The following is a 19,086-nucleotide window of genomic DNA, read 5'->3' as shown; positions in this document are numbered from 1 at the left end:
GGCAAAGCTGGGTTTGCAGGTCAGAGAGCCCAGCCCAAAAGCTGACGCTCCCAGGACTGATCCGAGGAACCTGCCTGGGCTGGGGCCAGGCTCCCTCCTACAAGCTTCCCCACAGCTCCCAGGCTTACCTGTGTCACAGTCCCTGCAATACCACATTCCTAGCTGCCCACCGAGCTGTGTGACTCCACCCCAGATGGTGAGCTTTGAGGCAAGATCACTATTTATTCATAGTCCCCAGCACAGAGCCTGGCCTGTCTTAGGAACTCAGTGGGAGTTAGCGGAGTGAACGAGAAATGGAGAGATGTAGCCTCTACCTTTAAAGTGTTTGCAGCCTAATTGCAATCTAACTGAACAACTGAGCAGTGAACACACAAGATGTAAGGAATCTCACAAAGCACAGATAGCAGTGAAGTGCTGAAGTTTATAGTACCAGAAAAACCCGAAGCCAAACCCATTGCTGTCGAGTAGATTCCAACTCATAGCGACTCTATAGTAGTAGCAAGTGGCAAATTCCCAGTAAAGATAGAAGGACAGGTTCCTGGGAAGACAGTTTGCAGGCAGGCCCAGAAGCAGGGGAAAGGTTTAGGAAGGGGAGTAGCCATTCAGGACCTTTGGGCAAGTCCTGGACACCACCCAGGAAGGAGGAGGCCGACCAGACCGAGTCCGAGGGGGAGGAATGAGATACCCGGCTCACCGCTGACCTTCTGCCGTCTTCTGCGTGCCTGGGGGCAGGGCTGCCTGGTCGGAGCTGTGGGAGCTGACTCAGGCCCGAGACCTCCTGCTCAGAGGTGCTGAGATCACCCTAGAAGTTCACAGAGATCTGTCAGGAGTGCTCGCCCAGATCCAGGTGTGAGCCAGGGGAAGGAGGGGATTCTAGAAATGGAGCCCCACCTAGGCTCAGAGCTCCACCCTCACCTCCTGGTCCCTGGGCCATCTCCCCTCCTCAGGAGAAAGCCACGAGCCTCCCAGGTGGTGTGTCCCAAGACCTGCGTGGGGCAGAGGCCCAGCTGAGGAGACACGAGGGGCTGGAGCGTGAACTCACGGGCACCGAGCGGCAGGTGAGCCCAGGTCTGGCAGCCTCTCCCACTTGGGCCCTGCGGCCCCCTCAGGCCTGGCCCATCTGTTCATCACTTCCTCTAGATTTCCCACACCCCCTCGGGATCTGGGCCCATTGTGCATGGCAGGGCATGCCCTGCTGGGGTCAGGTACCTAGGCAAGGAACATGTCTGTGGAATGGTCAGGCCCCTCGGCCTCAGGGAGGACACTACCCTTCCCTCCCTACCCCCTGCTCTGACCCCCAGCTGCAGGAGCTGATGGAGGCTGCAGGCAGGGTGCAGAAGATGCACCCTGGGCCTCAGGCCGATGCCGTGCGGTGGAGGCAACAGGCCGTGGTGCAGGCCTGGGCGGCCCTGCAGGGGCACGTGAAGCAGCACAGGGCCCAGCTGGAGCAGGCATGCCTCCTGGCCCGCTTCCACACAGCGGTGAGTGCCCCCTCCCCTCAGGAGGCTTGTGTATGCATGCGTGTGTGTGTGTGTGCCTGCATGTGTGTGTCTGTGTGTGCATATGTGTGTGCATGTGTGTCTGTCCATCTCTGTGTATGTGTGTCTGCGTCTGTGTATGTGTGTGTCTGTGTGTCTCTGTGTGTGTGTGCGTGCATGTGTCTGTGTGTCTGCATGCCTATGTGTATGTGTGTCTGCATGTCTGTGTGTGTGTGCATGTATGCATGTGTGTGTGTGCATCTGCACGTGTGTCTGTGTGACTGCGTGTGTTTGTGTGTCTGTGTATGTATGTCTGTGTGTGTGTCTCTGTGTGTGTCTGCATGTCTGTGTGTGTCTGAACGCCTATGTGTGTGTGTGTCTGTGTGTGTGTCTGCATGTATATGTGTCTGTGTGTGTATGTGTGTGTGTGTGTTATATTGTGCATGTGCCTGCGCCGATGAGGCCCTCCAGTTCCGGAAGGAGAACAAGTGTGGCCAGAGGTGGAACAGCACGAGCATGTCTGGACGTCCGTGTGGCTGGTCACAGGGCCTAGCACATGGGCTGTAGCAGTGACCCCTTAGCTTTGGATCAGTGCCAGCCCAGGTGAGTGATGGGGCAGTCAGGCTGCGGATTAAGAACAGCCCAGGTAAGCCCCTACCTAACTAGAGACCCAGATGCTCCCTCTGGATCAACCAGCACCTGTTCAACACCTGTGCTTGGCTCTGCTCGGAGCTGTGGTGGGAAGAGGAGGGTGACTAGAAGCAATCTAAGATGGGATAGCTGCCCTTGTGGAGCTTGTCTAGCTGGGAGATGAGCCTCATACCCCAGAGAGTCAGACTGGGACAGTGGGTCCTGGCTATGGGCTGTCCCAGGGGTCCCACGTCGCAATACCTGGTAGACCAGGGGGCCCAAACTATGACATTGCAGAAGGCTGGCGTTCAGGCACTCAGCTCTGTCACTTTCTAGCAGCGTGGGCTTGAGCAAAGGCACTTAGCCCTGGGTTGCTCCCCTCCATTTGTCGAGTGCATAGAGTTTAGAAAATTCTTTCACACACATCGTGCTTTTTAACTCCCATCTATGCGATGAGACAATGCAATGGATGAGGAGGGTCCACGGTCTCTCCAGCTCTAACCTTCTGGCAGTGATTCTACATGATTCAACAAAAGATCATCTCTAAGTGTTAAATTGGCAGTCAGTAGACAAAGAAAGCAATGGGACCTCAAGCTGCTAAGGAGGGCTCCGGGGAGCAGAGACGGCCTTCGCCCTTGAGAAACGGGTGGGCTTTGGAGAGGCGGGAAGGAAGGAGAAGGCAGCTTTAAGCAGGAGGGGCAGCAGGAGCAAAGGGTGAAGATGAGGCTTGGTTGGGATGTGTTCTTCGGGGAGCGGGAGGTGGGGAAGCTAGCACACGTGGAGGGTTGGTGGCCCCGGGAGGATCGGTGGATGCGAATGGAGGAACCAGGTGACAAAGGGGCCTGTGAGCCTCGTGCAAGGCTGTGAGCTGGGAAAGCTCGGGGCAGCCCCATGTGAGCGGGTCCAGGCTGTGAGCTGGGAAAGCTCAGGGCAGCCCCTTGTGAGCGGGTCCAGGCTGTGAGCTGGGAAAGCTCGGGGCAGCCCCATGTGAGCGGGTCCAGGCTGTGAGCTGGGAAAGCTCGGGGCAGCCCCATGTGAGCGGGTCCAGGCTGTGACGGCCTCGGTGTCTGGTTCCCTGCCACCTACCCCAGCCTCACCCCGCTCTCTCCCTCACTTCCCCCGGGATCCAGGTGCGGGACTATGCCTCTTGGGCAGCCGGTGTGCAGCGGGAATTGCAGGTAGAAGAGAGGTCCCAGGACCCCAGGAGTGGCCCCCTAAAGCTTAGCGCCCACCAACAGCTTCGGGCAGAGCTGGAGGCCCAGGAAGAGCTGCATCAGCGGGCCACCCAGCTGGGCCAGCAGGCACTTCTGACTGCAGGGCTGTCCACCAAGGAGGTGGGCCCCCTTCTGGTGCTCCCCCAGCCTACCCTGCCCTACCTGGGGAAGTGCCATGCCAGCCTCTTCTCAGAGGCTTCTCTCGGGACCACCTCCCTGTCTTGTCCGTACAGCTCTCCCCAGCTCAGGCCCTGCCACATGCTCACCCCCAGGTCCGGGAAAGGCTGCAAGCCTTGCAGGAGGCGCGGGAGCAGGTGTTCCAGGCCTGGGAGCGGAAGCAGGAGAGGCTGCGGGCCATGCACCTTGAGCAGCTCTTCCTCAGAGAGTGTGGTCACCTGGACAAGATCCTCCAGGCCCAAGAGGCAGGTCCACTCACCCCGTAACACGTGCGCGCACGCACACACACCCCCCACACACACACACAAATATATACACACACACATTCACTCACACCCACACCCCCACCCCCACACATATGCATATACACACGTTCACACCCACACACATGCATATGCACACACACATGCACACACATACACATTCACACACACACATACACGTACATACGCACACACACACATACACATTCACTCACACCCACAAATACATACACCCACATACACACACAGAGATACACATACACATATACATACACAGACACATACAGACGCATACACAGAGACACATACACACCCACACACCCACACAAATACACCCACACACCCCACACATGCACACACAAATACACGCACACACAGACACACACACACACAAATACACCAACCCACCCCCCACACGCACACACAAATACACACATATATACACACATACACACACCCACACACACGCATGCACACAACAGATCCACACAGACACGCACACACCCACACAGAGACACACACCCACACAGAGACACAACACAGACACAGACACACACACAGACACACACAGACACACACACACACACACACACACACACACAGACACACACACACACACACACACACACACACAGACACACACACGAGTCTCCTCTCCTCTCTGTTTCTCCTCCCCTGCTTTTCCCTTGCTTCCCAGGTCTCTGTTGTTTTTCTGTTATGAGGATTAGTCCTACTAGGTGGTCAAGGGGGCACCTGAGTCTCCCAAAGTCCCCAGGCCAGTCAGGATCCTCCCCCCGCCGCCCTACCCCAGCCGAGCCCCGCAGGGTTTGGTGGGAGGTTGACCATGCACCCAGCCTTGTCAGAGGTTAAGCTATTCCTAACCCCCAGCTTGGGGTGCTGCTCTGCCTCCGAGCTCCTCTCCCCCATGCCCAGTGCCTGCCTCAGCCTCAGGCCTTTTGCTTCACCCCAAGAGCCCTGCGCAGGCTGCAAACAGAGGGGCTGGCCGTCTGGACAGGCCTTGATGGCCGTCCGCTCTCTGGGGGTCAGGCTCCCAACTCCCCCTTTGACTCTTGCGTTGGCTGATGCAGGTCTCCCTGAAAACCAGCACCCTGGGAAGCTCAGTAGAAGAGGTAGAGCAGTTGATCCGCAAGCATGAGGCCTTCCAGAAGGTGCTGACTGCCCAGGACAGGAAGGTAACGGGCTTGCAGAGTCCTGGGCACGGTCGGGGTCGGGGTAGGGGAAGTGTGTACATGTTGGGAAGTCCAGACTCTTGGGGGGACGTGGGATGTGATGTGTACACAGAAGCAGTACTGATGTGTGGGCGGCACCGTGGAGCTAGGGGTACCCGATGGGGCTGACGACTGGGCAGAGTTGCCTGTGTGGCTCCAGAAGAGCACCTGGGATGGGGTGGGCCACACTGCAGGGACCACAGAGGGCATCTGTCCATATCACGTGGTCACTGGGGAGCAGCTTGGAGCTGGGAGCCCTGGCCAGCCCTGAGCCATGCAGAGCTGAGGGAAAGGCTTCAGGACCCTCACAGAAAGGGCATTGGGCCCTGTGAGCCAGCCCCTGCCCTAGCCTCCCCAGGGCGGAGAACCGCAGGCTGTGCCTCCCCGCCCATAGGAGACAGCTGTGCGCGAGCAGGCAAAGGCGCTGCAGGGCCCCAGGGTGCAGGGCTTACTGGACGAGGTGCTGGAGCGGCGCACTCATGTGAAGGACCTGGCAGAGAGCCGGCGACGCGCCCTGCACACCTCGCTGCTGACAGCCAGCTTTGCTAGGGCCGCAACCCAGGTCAGAGGGCGCCCCAGCCCGATACCTCCCAGCTGGGCCGCATTTTACCTTTGCGGGTGACCACCTCGTCACAGCCTTGTGATGAGACAGCTGAGACCTGGAGAGTTCAGTGGCTTTTCCAGGGGCTGAGCTGGGACTGGAGCCCAGGACAATCAATTCTCAGACCCTGTGGGTGGAGACCCCACCCGTTTTGCCGGGTCTGGAGCAGAGCAGTTGGCCAGGGGTACGGGGCCGCCCCCCGACATGACAGCCCACCCAAGGCCCCTGCCCAGCTGCTTCCTGGGTCTGGGGCGTGTCTTCCTGGGCTAAAACCGTTGTTTCTCATGTGCCTGGATCCACCCAGCCCTGCCCCTGAGGCCAGCCTTTGGCCAGCTGGGTACAGCTGAGGGGCTGGCCCAAGGGTGTCTCTGTGGGCTGAGGCAGTATTGAGCATCATGAGATCCACGTCCCCACCACCCCACAGGCTGAGGACTGGATCCAGGAGAGGGCCCAGCAGCTGAAAGAGCCTGTCCCTCCTGGGGACTTGAAAGATAATCTGAAGCACCTGCAGAAACACAAGGCCTTTGAGGCTGAGGTCCAGGCCCATGAAGAGTTCATAACCTCTGTTGCCAAGGTAACAGCCAGGCCCTCCCTGTGCCTCCCTACTCCCTGCCCCAAACTGTGGACTCCCACATGGCCAAGGGGGAGGTTTTAGGCAGGAGGAGCCTGGGATGGCAGAAAAGCAGGAGGAAGGGCCTCAGACAAGATCTCCAACACCCCTCTTTCTGTAGAAGGGAGAGGTTCTCCTGGCCCAGGGCCACCCTCAGGCGGGCGAGGTCTCGCAGAGGCTGCAGGCACTGCAGGGGCACTGGGAGAAGCTGAGGCAGGCTGTGGCGTTCCGTGGCCAGGACCTGAGGGACAAGCGGGACCTCCTGGAATTCCTGCAGAGAGTGGACCTCACAGAGGCCTGGATCCAGGAGAAGGTGGAGGCCCAGCTGGTCAGGGGCAGAGCTAGGGGCCGGGGTGAGGTGGAGTGAGGGTGGGTCGGGAGGAGCCCTGGGCCTGCATTCCCTTGCGGGAAGTCCCCAAAACCTCCACAGAGTCCCAGCAGCTGGGTGCCAGGGGGCTGGGCGGGCCCGGGGCCTGTGCTCAGAGCACCCCTCCCCTGGGCCCTCGGTCTCCACAGGAGGGGATGCTGAACTTCGGCGACCTGGGCCAGGATCTTGAGCACTGCCTGCAGCTCACCAGGCAGCTCTGCAGGGTGCGAGGAGCCTTGGCTGGGGTAAGGGGGCCCTGCCCTGGGAGAGGTTGGCTGTGGCCTCTGCTGTTGGGAAATGCAGCTCAAGTATCGGGAGAGCAGGGTGCGCTGGCGGTGCCGCGGTTCATCACTTGGCTGCTAACCGAAAGATCAGTGGTTTGAACCCACCAGCCGCTCTGTGGGAGAAAGATGTGGCAGTCTGCTTCCATAAAGATTTACAGCTTTGGAAACCCTATGGGGCAGTTCTGCTCTGTCCTATAGGGTGGCCGTGAGTCATCATCGACTCCACGGCAAGGGTAGTGAGAGCGTGGAGCCAGGTTGGGGTCAAGTGTCGGCACGACACTTTAACTGCCTGCAGAAGCTGCAGTAAGCCTGGTTTCTGCGTCTTTATAACACCTACCTCCCGGGTGAGACGGCACGTGGGTGCGGTGGCGGTCACACAGTCTATACATGTGATGAAATTGCACAGAACTGTAGCCCCAAACACACACACAGATGAGCCCGTGTACAGAGGGATGGGATCTGAATGAAGCCTGTAGTCTTGTTAATAGTATCGTCCCGGTGTCAACGTTCCGATTTTTCTGTTGTACTATAATGGTACGTTACTGTTAGGGGAAGCTAGGGGAGGAGTACATGGGACCTCTCTGCATTAGTTTTGCAATTTCCTGTGAGTCTGTAATTATTTTAAAATAGAAAGTTAAGGAAAAAAAAGAGAGAGCATTACGCCTGGAGTGTGGCAGACGATCTGTAAGGAGCAGCTGCTCGTCACCCCTTCTGCCTTCAGCGTCTCCTCCTCACCTCGCTGTCCCCCTGCCGCCACACACCAAGAATCTGTTTCTCTTGTGTGACTTGTAGGAAAGAAAGCTGACAGATATTCCCAATCAGGCTTAGAGACCAACGTGCATACACAATTCTTTAAAAGGCTGCAGGGCTTCAATCGAAGGCATCCATGTTAATGGCAGAACTTTGAGACTAGGCAGATAGATGGCGTCCTGTGATAGAACGAGTCCCAGACTTGGAGGCTGAGGAGCAGGCTTGTATCCCGGCTTTGCCACAGCTGGCTGTGTTACCTTTCTGGGCTCTGCTCTAGGAAAGGAGAGCAACAGCCTTCCCTGCCTGCCTCGTCTGGGACACTTCATAGGGAAGTGCTTTGGAAATGGTAAACAAGCTCTGTGAACGTTAGGTGCTTTTACTAGGGCCAGAGAGCCTGTGCCCCTACCCTGCCGGGGACACCTTCCCCGTGTGCCTACAAGCCTGGACCAGTGTCAGAGCCGCGGTGGCCTCAGGCAGGCGAGTCCTCGGGGCTGGGACACCCTAACCCCAAGAGAGCGGCGCTCACTGTTTTATTCCACTGCTCGCTTTGCTTTTCTTATCCCGAGAAGCTGCATTTTAACTTTAAAAGCGTCTGTTAGTCAGTGCACGCGCATCCTTCATTGCCACCTGGCACCCGACCTGAGGAGCACAGTCTGTGGCCTCAGAGACAACTCAGAGGCTGCAAGCATCAAGAGATCTCGCTCACTGCACCTGGGGTGCCATGGCCCCAGGCACCTGGCAGGTGGAGGAAGCAGGTCCTGCCACTCCCCCAAACATGCTGCCGCTCCTCATGCTCTCTTGGGCCCAAGCAGACCCCCCAAGCACCAACCACAGTGCAAAGAAGGGGCTCTGAGGGAGTGTGCAGGGCCCTCACCCTGCCCTGCCCCCCAGGATGACGTCCGCATCAGGAGTGTCAGTGACCTGTCGCTGCAGCTCAAGATCCGGGACCCCGACCAGGTCAAGACCGTCTGCCAGCGGCGAAACCAGCTCAACAGCAGGCCAGTCCCAGCTGAGGAAGGCAGTGGGTCTGGGGCCACCTCAGACCCCGCCTGACATCCCCTTCCCCTCCAGGTGGCATGGTTTCCGTAGCAACCTGCTCTGGTACCAGCGGCGGCTTGAAGGGGCCCTGGAGATACACACGTTGTCCTGTGAGCTGGATGATGTCACCGGGAGGATCGTGGAGAAAGTACGCAAGGGAGAGAGTCCTGATGTTTGCTGCAAGCAAAACCATGTCAGGCCGAGGGGTGCTGAGTCTCCTAGCCTCTTGCTCCTCTACGGGTCTGTCAGGGGATCTGCCAGGGGCATCTGATGGGCCGCTCTTGGGATCAGCTCTGGACCATAGAAGCCCATCATTGCAGCCCCAGAGACTGGTCCCCCTGGCTCCTTTCTCCCTAAATCCACCATGGATCCAGAGCACGTCCCTTGATGTCCTCCTGTCCCTGAGCAAGCCAGAACCCACAGGAGCTTCCCCCAGAGAAAAAGCAGGCAGAAAGCTGGCAAAGGCAGAAGTGAGGGAGTGTGCTCCCATTTTGTGGCTGGGAAGGGCTCTTGTCTAATTGTTCTGACTCCTCCTTTACTTCTGAGTCCCCCAAAGGGATGAGAATCAGGTGGGACAATGTCTGAGGAAGCATCACACGAATGTGAGGTATTACCTCCAGGAAACTCCAAACCCCATGTCTGGCCTGGGAATCTTCCTCCTTCACATGGGGAGGGGTCTCTGGTGGGACCAAGACTCTTCGGGCCCCACGGAAGGGAAACCAGAAGGGAACTGACGTTAAGCACTGGGAATCATGCTGGGTGCTGGCTTTCCACACGGAAGCCCTGTGACCGGCATCCATATTTTCATTGCACGGATGGGTACACAGGCTCCATCACCTGCCTGAGGCTGTGCAGCTGGCAATGGCAAGGCCAAGCCCAGGCCGTCTGCAGTGAGGGTGGAACAAAGCCAGGGGCAGGAGAGCAAAGGCCAAGCCTGTGACACCCCCATCCCTCCCCAGAGCGCCTTGGTCCAGGCCCTGGACTGCGGGAAAGATCTAGAGAGCGTGGAGAAGCTGCTGCGCAAACATGAGAAGCTGGAGCAGGAAATGGGCCTCATCCAAGCCCAAGTGGAGGTGTGCAATGGGTTTGGGGGAGGCCCAGGGTACCTCCGCTGTGGGACCCTGGACAGGCATGGGGCCAGCCAGGCCCACACACCGTACACCCCCACGTGAGGGGCCTCCTGCAGCCGGGGACTCCCCTGAGCACAGTCTGGCCCGCTGGCCCAGTCTCTGACCTCCCCCACAGCCCCTGGAGGGTAAGGTGGTCCGCCTCTGCCAGAGGAGCCCCGGGGCAGCTCACAGCCTTGGCCGCAAGCATCAGGAGATGACAGACAGCTGGCAGCAGCTCCAGAGCAGGGCCCAGAAGAGGTACGGCCACCTGGGCCTCCTTCTCTCACTCCTCCCAGCCATTCCCTCCAGCGTATCAGGCCACACGTCTCCTTGGCCCCCAAGGTTTCCCCTAAGCGTCTTTCCCCCACTCTCAAATAACGGCCTGCACAGTCACCCCATCTACTCCCTGCCCCAGCCCCAGGCCTCTGCGTGTGGCTGTAGGGGTTAAGGGGCAGAAGACACTGGTGGCCCAGGGGAGGGCGGGGCTCGAGGCCCCAGCTGAGGCACCTGTGGGCAGGAAGGAGTTGCTGGACGCCTCGCACCAAGCTCAGACGCTCCAGGCACTGCTGCAGGAATTGCTGGCCTGGGCCCAGGGGCTGCGGGCTGAGATGGACATGGGAAGCCCTCCCGGCAGCGCTGCAGAGGCCCGGCGTAGGTTAGAGGAGCACCAGGAGCGAAAGGTGAGCGAACCTGCCTCTTGTCTGCCCCCCAGCTCCTCTGCTCCCAACTTGTTCTTGGTTCTTGTCTCCGTCTCCCACCCCTGCATTTCTCCTCTCCCGTTCCACTCCTCCAGCTGTCCTTGCCACCTCTCCTCCTTCCTGCTGGGCCTCCACCAGCTCTGGAAAGCCTCAGTTCTGGGGATCTGAACCCAGTCCTGTTACAGGCTGAGCTGGACTCCCGAACAGACAGCATCTGCCTGGCCCGAAGCATTGGGCAGCGGCTGCTCCCAGCCGGGCACCCGAGTACCCCTGACATTCGCCAGGCCCTGGCTGGTTTAGAACAGGAGCTGAGCAGCCTGGACGGGGCCTGGCGGGAGCACCAGCTGCAGCTACAGCAGGCCCTGGAGCTGCAGGTAGGCACAGTCCCGTGCCCAGCCTCCATCCTCCCCTCGCACCCACTGGGGCCTGCGCTAACCCCACAGCTCCTGGGGGAAGCTAAAGGCAGAGAGGCTCCTTGCCAGGGGCTTTTCCCCACACCCACCCCTCGCTGTTCAGCTCACCCAGAGCAAGCTGTGGACTTGTTCTGCTGAGCCAGGCCCCAAGCCCCTGGCCCCCAACCTGGGCCATCGAAAGGGTCACCCCACCTGGCTTGACTGGCCCTCTGCTGACTTTCTCTTGCCTTCTCCTTTCTCAACAGCTGTTTCTGAACTCTGTGGAGAAAATCGAAAGTTGGCTCTGCAAGAAGGAAGCTTCCCTAGCGAGTGAGGATCTGGCGGTAGGTGCCCAGCAGGAGCTGGGAAGAATTTACAAGAGAAGAGCTAGGGATAAACAGTCAGTGCTGCCGGAGCCCCCAAGGCTGAAGGGGATCATCCCTTCTTCTGGCTTCGCCTCCCTCAGCCACATTCCACTTACCCACCAGCCAGTTAACAAATGGTCGTTGAGTGTCTCTTGTGTGCACAGTGCTAGGCCCGGGAGAGCACCATGGGAGCTCAGAGAGTGAACGCTGGCCCGGGACCCATTCTTGTCTTCTTCCCACAGCCCTTCTCCCCTCCCATTCACCCCACCACTGCCCCAACCCCTTTGGCAGATGAGCCTGACCCCCGGGAGACCTCAGAGAATAATGTGAAAGGAGCCTGGGTGGCCCAACAGTCAAGCACTCAACTGCTAACCAAAAGGTTGGCAGTTCAAATCCACCTAGCAGCTCCTTAGGAGAAAGACCTGGCAATCTGCTCCTGGAAAGATTACAACCTAGAAAACCCTACAGAGAAGTTCTGCTCTGTCACATGGGGTCACTATGCGTTGGCATCGACTCAGTAGCACCCAACAGTGACAACTGTCCTGTGCTGACATAGTCTTCCCGGATTGCAGAGGACGTGTGGTCCTGGGTCATGTGAAAAAGCTCCCCCCACCCTGGAAGTTCTGACACTTGACCCCTGTCCCCAACCCCGCCCCTGACTGAGGATCACTGCCCTATAGCCAGACGCAGGTTTAAGAGTACTGCCCCACAGGGTTTCTGAGGAGCGGCTGGTGGATTTGAACTGCCAATCTTTTGGTTAGCAGCTGTAGCCGACTGCCGCCGCCAGGCTTCTCTGTGATTTGAGGGGTGTGGTTTTGGGGGCAGAGCAGTTGCCACGTGGACAAGGACTTGGTAGGATGACTCTCGATGGAAAAGCAGATAGTTTGGGATCAGGGCGGGGAAGGCAGCCCATGGTCACTATCGGGCTTTCCGACTCCCACCAGGACCCCTTGGCCAATGTGGAGACCCTCCTGTGGAAGCACACGGTGCTCGAGCGGGGCCTGGAGGCTCAGGGGGGAAAGATCAGCTCACTGGAGGCTGCAGCCCACAGCCTGCGCCAGGGTGGACACCCCGAGGCCCAGAGCGCCCTGGGCAGGTGCCAGGCCGTGCTCCTGAGGTACTCCTGGCCCGGCGGGTGTGGGAGCCGGGGGTGGGCTGGTGTGGGCATGGGGCATCCCAGCTCTTCCCTTCCTGCCCTTCCACCTCTTGGCCCCAGGCTCACCAGCCTTTTCCCTGAGTGTGTCAGTCATCATGGACTGGAAACAACACATGGAAGCTTTAACTTCCCTCTAAATTCCGCTGAGATAGGGTGGTGCTTTTCAAAGGAAACGTTTACTAGGACACTAGGAGAAAGCGTATAATGGAAGGGGAGGTAGCCCAGTGCAGGTCAGGCCGGCCAAGTTCCACTGCTGTGCGGTGGTGGCGGGACTCCGGGCTGGTCCCTACCATCTCTGAGTCTCACGCCCACAGTGAGGGGTACAAATACTTGCCTCCTGGAGTTCCTGTGAGCATTGGAGAAGGTGACCCTTGATGCTCTTAGCGGTGCCTGGCACACATGGGCAAGTTGGCAGATTTCTTACCTAATTTAACAAGTTTTGCCACAGATGCACTTGACCGAACACCAGGCTTTTCTCATAAAAGCTCATCTGGTTTGGGTGCCTCGTCCAGCAACTCAGACGTTTAGATCAAGGCAGAGTTGGCTACAGGCTGGATCCCAGAGGCAGCCCGCGGCAGCGCACAGTGTTTCTGGGGACTCTCCTCTCCCCCTTCTGCTGGCAGGCCCCACCTAGCTTGTCCATGGGGGTCTCTGAGTTAACAAGTGGCAAAGGTTGGTGCGTTTCTATCTGTCAGCACAACCCCTCCTCCCAGTTACCTTCGGTGGCTCCTGCCCGGGGAGGAGGTTCCTTTCTGTCAAGCCTCTCTGCATCTCCCCGACGCCCACAGCCTTTGGTGGGCCCCGCAGGGGAAGACAAAGGGCCATACACCGCAAGTGCCCGGTGCGCGGCGGTCGGCGGCGGTGTGCAGGGGGCATGGGTATTAAAACTTCTTTATTTATGAGATCTCATTTTTAATTTCTGTTTTTGTCCGTACAACAATGTATTTACTAGATGGGTACAGAGGTGTATAACTATAATAGAAATTTGAGGGGAGCTTGCTCAAAAATGTCTGCTAATAGCAGTGCATGATCACAAAAGCATTCAGGCACTAATAAAGGAGGGGGTAGAAAGGGTGTCTACTTCAGAGGAAACCCCAGACTTAAGGTTTATTGATACCTGAAAAAGACTGCCGTGTCTGTGTGTGCATCTGTCTCTGTGCGTGTCTCTGTGTGTGTGTCTGTGTGTGTGCATGTCCATGTCTGTGTGTGTGTCTGTGCGTGTCTGTGTGTGTCTGTGTGTGCGCATCTGTGTGTGTGTTTGTCTCTATCTACGTGTGTCTGTGTGTGTGCGTCTGTGTCTGTGTGTGTGCGTCTGTGTGTGTGTCTGTGTGTGTGTCTGTGTCTGTCTCTGTGTGTGTGTGTGTGTGGTGCATGCACAGAGCAGGTCCACATCCTAACTGGTGGACCTGGGAGCCATGAGCCCCTCCTTCTGGCAGGAAAGAGGCGCTCCTGCAGCGAGCTGAGACCCGCCACCACCAGCTGGAAGAACTGCAGCAGCTGCAGGCATTTCTGCAGGATTCCTATGAGGTTCCCCTTGCTTGGGAGTGGGGAGTTGTGGGGAGAGGGAAGGAGTTGTCGCAGGAGAAGCCACCCTTCGTCTGGGGCAGAGTTTGGGGGGAAGGGAAGGGTCCCAGGCAGCAGAGCCTGGTCCTCCCTGTGTGCCCAGGTGGCTGTGTGGCTGAGGGAGAAGAACCAGGTGGCTCTGGAAGAGGGTTGGCGAGACCTGGCCACGTTGCAGACACAGTTGTGGAAGCAGCAGACCCTCCAGGCCGAGCTGGACTCGATCGTGCACCAAGAACAGAGGCTGCAGAGGGTGAGGCCCATGAGGGGGACCCGGGACAGTCCTGCAGGCCAGAGCATGGGGTGCCCCCACAGCACCGTGACCAGTGTTCATTGAGTACTTTCTGTATGCAGGCAGCATGCTAAGCTCTGAAATGTAGTGAGAAGCAAGGCTTCCCCTGAGTACACACTCCAAAATCAGTGCCTTTTCAATAATTTTTAGAGGGTGGGGAACAATATTTCTTTTTTTTTTTAACACGACATAAAATGGGCCATGTTAACCATTTTAAGGGGTGCAATCCAGTATCATTAATCACACTCCCAAAGTCTTCCAACCGTCCCCACTGTCTGTTTCCAAAACGTTTTCATCACACCAAACAGACTCAGTTCCCGCTAAGCAGTAACTCCCTATCCCCTCCCCCCAGCCCGTGGTCTCCACTCGTCTACTTTCTGTCTCTGTGTGTGTGTCCATTCTCACGGACGGAAATGGGGTCGTACCATATTGTCGTTCTGTGTCCGATTGTTTCGTTTAGCGTAATGTTTTCAAGTTTGATTCATATCCTAACACACGTCAGAACTTCATTCCTTTGTAATGGCAGAATTACTCCACCGTATGACTATACCGCGTTGAGCTGATCCGTTCATCTGGTGAGGGACACTTGGGTTATTTCCACCTTTTGGCTACCACGAATAGTGCGGCAATGTCAAGAATTTTAAAGATAGGATTTTGACCTGATCGTTCTAAAGACTATCTTGAAAAGACCTAAGTTAGAGAGTACTGGGAGACCAGACCGGCACCCTGGGGGCGAAGGGGTCCACGGTGGCTCCTTGGGTCATGTTGAATGCCCTGCTGAGTATTGTACACGTTTTAGCTCATTTAAACAAAGTAATTCATTCTTGTTCCCATTATATGTAGGATATGTAGGGAAGATGGCGCTCAGGTTAAGGAACAAGCTAGCACACCGACTCCGCAGCCTGGGGCTGGGGGTCTGAGCCCGCCTGAGTCCAGCAGTTGTGTGTCCATGTTGTGGCTGTAGGAAGGGCAGAGGCTGCTGCAGGGGGGCCACCTGGCCTCGGAGACCATCCAGGCACGGCTGCAGGAGCTGGGCGACCTCTGGGACAAGCTGCAGGCCAACTGCAGGAGGAAGGCAGCCAAGCTCCAGGAAGCCTGCAAGGTGAGGCCGTGTGAGCCGTGGAGCAGGCTGGACAGGGCACCAGCCTCTCCCTTCCATGCCCACTTCATGCTCTGCCCCAGGCCCAGCATCTACAGCAGAGCATGGAGGAGCTGGAGAGCTGGCTGGAGCCCGTGGAGGCCGAGCTGCAAGTCCCTGTTGGAGGGCAGGGCCTTCCTGGGGTGGGCGAGCTCCTGGAAGCACAGAGAGACCTAGAGGCAGCAGTGGACGGGCAGGCCCGACAGGCTCAGACCCTGCTGGAGCAGGCCCAGGCCTTCATCCAGGAAGGCCCCTGCCTCGACATGGAGGAGCAGGCCCGACAGCTGTTTCAGAGGTAGATCTGCCCCTCCCCTGTCTCAGAGGGCACCCTTCCTCCTTGCCCTCCTCCTCCTCCCTGCCTTCCTGAAGGGATGCCCACCCATACTCCCAGCTCACCCCCGTGAGGGCTTCTCTTCTGCCCGTCGTGAGGGGCACAGAGTGGGTGGGCTCTGGGTCACCATCTAGCCATAATAACGACAACCATGGTCCCCACCTCTCTGAGCCCCCGCTCTCTGCTGCTGCTGCAGGTTCGAGAGTCTGAGGGAGCCCCTGCAGGAACGCAGGGCGACCCTGGAGGCCAGGAGCCTCCTCTACCAGTTCTTCAGGGACGCCGATGAGGAGATGGCCTGGGTCGAGGAGAAGCTGCCCCTGGCCGCGGCCCAGGACTGTGGCCAGAGCTTGAGTGCCGTGCGGCGCCTGCAGGAGAAGCACCAGGTGCTAGCCCACCCAAGCTGTGGGCACCAAGGGTGTCTGCCCCGGCAGGGCGAGAGGCTTCAGCCAGGAAGACGCAGCTCCCTGCCTCAGCGGGCTTCTGGGGGCGTCCTGGATTCTTGCTGGTCATGGGGGCAGGGGACGCCTTGGGGGCACGTCTGTGGGGTCCTGTGAGGCTTCAGACACACCACCAGGGCCCCAGGGAATCCAGTAGCATGCCCAGCTCTGTCTTCCTCCTACTCCACAGAACTTGGAGCGTGAGATGTACAGCCATGAGGCCCTGGCCCGTGTGGTGGTGGGCACAGGGCAGAGGCTGGTGCAGGCTGGGCACTTTGCCGCCCGCGAGGTGGCTGCCCAGGTGCGGCGGCTGGAGAGCGCTATGGGCTGCCTGCAGGCAGAGGCAGAACGGAGGAGGCTGCTGCTACGGCAGGCTGAGGAGGCCCAGCAGTTCCTGACAGAGGTGAGGGGGGCCGTGGAAAGTGGCGGGCTGGGCGTGTAGCATTCAAAAGTAACCCCGACTTGGGGCTCCTGGCTCTCGACGCATCTTCTGTCACCTGCACTAAGTGGTCTCCAGCCCCCAAGGGCTCCCCTCTGCATCTTTCCCAAAGACAGGACCACTGGGTTATTGTTATTTTGTTTTGCTGCTCTGTTTCTTCTAAACCAGGGGTTCTCAGCCAGAGTTTTACATTAGAATCACCTGGAGCCTTTAACATTTAGACACTGATGCTGAGGCTCCATTCCAGACCAAATCAGAATCTTTAGGCAGAAGCACTTTTAAAAGCTCTGTATTAGAACAGCTAAAATTATAAAACCGTGACAAGTACTGGCAAGGATGCAGAGAACCTGGATCTCTCATACATTGCTAGTGGGAATATAAAATGATAAGCCACTCTAGAAAATAGTTTGGGCAGTTTCTTAAAAAATTAAACATATACTCATTATACAACCTAGCATTCACACTCCTGGGCATTTATCCCAGAGAAATGAAAACTTCACACAAATATGTTCACACAAATACCTATATGTGATTGCTCATAGCAGCTTTATTTGTAATAGGCAAAATCTGGAAACAACAAGATGTCCTTCAGTAGGTGAACAATTAAACAAACTATGGTACATTTATACCATGGAATTCTAGTCAACAGTAAAAAAAAGAATGAACTGTTGACACAATCAACAACTTGGATGGATCTCAAGGGCGTTATGTTGAGTGAAAAAAAGCCGATCTCAAAAGGTCCCATGATTCTATATAACATTCTCGAAATGACAACCTTGTAGAGATGGAAAACAGACTAGGAGTTGCCAGAGTTTAGGGATGGTGGTGGGAGGATGCGTGGTTATAAGGGGTGGGTAGCAGCAGGGAGATCTCTGTGGTGATGGAATAGTTGTGTAGCTTGACTACAGAGGTGGTTACACAAATCTACCTGTGATAAAATGCCGTGGATGTTTACGCACACAGAGTACTATAATTATACAAGATGTAACCATTGGGGGAGACTGGATGAAGGATCCAGGAGACCTTTCTACTAACTGCAACTTCCTGTGCGTTTATAATTATTTCTGAGTAAAATGTTGAAAATAACAAAGAAATGCAAAAAACCAACCTATCCGGGTGATTCTAAAGAGCAGCCAGGTTGAGAACCAGTGCTGTAAATCTTGAGGCTGCAAGCCCGAGGCTGGAGGACATGGCCCAGGGTCAGCCCATCTCCCCCATGTCACCCCAGCTCCTGGAGGCAGAATCCTGGCTGGCGGAGCGGGGCTGTGTCCTGGACAGCAAGGACATGGGCCAGGATGCCGAGGCCACACAGTTGCTCCTGCGACGGCTGGAGGCCACCAGGAGAGACCTGGAGGGGTTCAGCACACACTTGGAGAGGCTGCAGGAGACGGCCGTGCTCCTGGAGAGCAGACAGAACCCAGACAGGTGGACGGAGCCACGCCCATGGGGCGGAGCCGGGAGAAGGGCAGTCCCTGCAGAGGCACTGGAGGCTGGGTCCCACCTAGAGAGGACAGGGCTGCTGTCCAGGCTGAGTCTCTCCTCCTGCAGCCCCAAGGTGCTGTCACAGCTGCGGGTGGTGAGGGAGGCCCATGTGGAGCTGCTGCGGAGAGCGGAGGGCCAGGGGCAGTGCTTGCAGGAGCAGCTGCAGTTGCATCAGCTGGAACAAGAGGCCCTGCTTCTTGATGCCTGGCTGGCCAGCAAGGTGGCCACCGCTGAGTCCCAGGACTACGGGCAGGACCTGGAGGAGGTCAAGGCGAGTCATTCCCACTCAAACCCAGGGAGAGTGGGTTAAGGCTAGCTACCAAGGGCAAGGAAGGTCCGCATTTTGGGGTGGTGGGAGGGAGGCTGGAGAGTGGGCAGATGGGAAGTGGGGGGATCTCTGGGCCCTGGGAGGCCCCCTGTAGTTCTAGAACCAAGGCTGAGGGACGTGGGAGCAGTCAGATGCTGCCAATTCCTTCATGCGTTTCAAGAGCTGCCTGAAACTACTCCAGAGTGAACCCTCTCTGGGTGACACTGTTGCAGGTGCTGGAAGAGAAGTTTGCTGCTTTTAGCAAGGAAGTTCAGAGCCTGGGGCAGGCCAAGGTGCAGGCCCTGAGGGAGCTGGGGGACTCCCTGGAACAGGGCGCATCCGGGTGCTATCCCCAGATTCAAGCCCACAAGAACTGCATCGAGGCCGCTTGGGAGAGGCTGGACAAGGCAATAAAAGCCCGCGCAGAGGTAGGCGGCCACAGGCCAGGCCAGGGACAGCCAAGAGGCCGAGGGACAAGCCAACCCACCACAGATGTGTTTGTGTGTGTCTGTGACAAGCCAACCCACCACAAACGTGTTTGTGTGCATCTGTGTGTGTGTGTGTGTGTGTGACAAACCGACTCACCACAAACGTGTTTGTGTGTTTGTGTCTGTGTGTGTGTCTGTGTATGTGTGTGCGTGTGTGTCTGCGTGTGTGTGTGTGTCTGTGTGTGTGTGTCTGTGTGTGTGTGTCTGTGTGTGTGTGTCTGTGTGTCTGTCTGTCTTGTGTCTGTGTGTGT

General features: G+C 57.5%; 1 protein-coding gene across 1 annotated transcript in view; it reads left to right on the top strand.

Annotated features, from left to right (window-relative positions):
• SPTBN5 (spectrin beta, non-erythrocytic 5) overlaps nt 1-19,086 on the top strand; it is a 52,810-nt gene that overhangs the window by 27,008 nt on the left and 6,716 nt on the right. The window contains exons 29-55 of the mRNA XM_023735101.1: nt 733-847; nt 948-1,058; nt 1,302-1,481; nt 3,239-3,442; nt 3,595-3,744; nt 4,851-4,955; nt 5,386-5,553; nt 6,017-6,166; nt 6,324-6,515; nt 6,719-6,814; nt 8,495-8,601; nt 8,675-8,789; nt 9,601-9,714; nt 9,887-10,008; nt 10,268-10,430; nt 10,634-10,822; nt 11,107-11,184; nt 12,150-12,322; nt 13,798-13,888; nt 14,028-14,174; nt 15,178-15,315; nt 15,396-15,646; nt 15,879-16,065; nt 16,310-16,522; nt 17,787-17,983; nt 18,107-18,311; nt 18,581-18,775. Coding sequence (XP_023590869.1) covers nt 733-847; nt 948-1,058; nt 1,302-1,481; nt 3,239-3,442; nt 3,595-3,744; nt 4,851-4,955; nt 5,386-5,553; nt 6,017-6,166; nt 6,324-6,515; nt 6,719-6,814; nt 8,495-8,601; nt 8,675-8,789; nt 9,601-9,714; nt 9,887-10,008; nt 10,268-10,430; nt 10,634-10,822; nt 11,107-11,184; nt 12,150-12,322; nt 13,798-13,888; nt 14,028-14,174; nt 15,178-15,315; nt 15,396-15,646; nt 15,879-16,065; nt 16,310-16,522; nt 17,787-17,983; nt 18,107-18,311; nt 18,581-18,775 — 4,156 coding nt within the window. The remainder of the gene's footprint in view (nt 1-732; nt 848-947; nt 1,059-1,301; nt 1,482-3,238; nt 3,443-3,594; nt 3,745-4,850; nt 4,956-5,385; nt 5,554-6,016; nt 6,167-6,323; nt 6,516-6,718; nt 6,815-8,494; nt 8,602-8,674; nt 8,790-9,600; nt 9,715-9,886; nt 10,009-10,267; nt 10,431-10,633; nt 10,823-11,106; nt 11,185-12,149; nt 12,323-13,797; nt 13,889-14,027; nt 14,175-15,177; nt 15,316-15,395; nt 15,647-15,878; nt 16,066-16,309; nt 16,523-17,786; nt 17,984-18,106; nt 18,312-18,580; nt 18,776-19,086) is intronic.

This window comes from Trichechus manatus, unplaced genomic scaffold (genome assembly GCF_000243295.1).
Source record: "Trichechus manatus latirostris isolate Lorelei unplaced genomic scaffold, TriManLat1.0 scaffold00076, whole genome shotgun sequence".
NCBI lineage: Eukaryota > Metazoa > Chordata > Mammalia > Sirenia > Trichechidae > Trichechus > Trichechus manatus.
The sequence above is the reverse complement of the archived record's forward strand: the minus strand, read 5'-3'. Positions and strand labels throughout refer to the sequence as shown.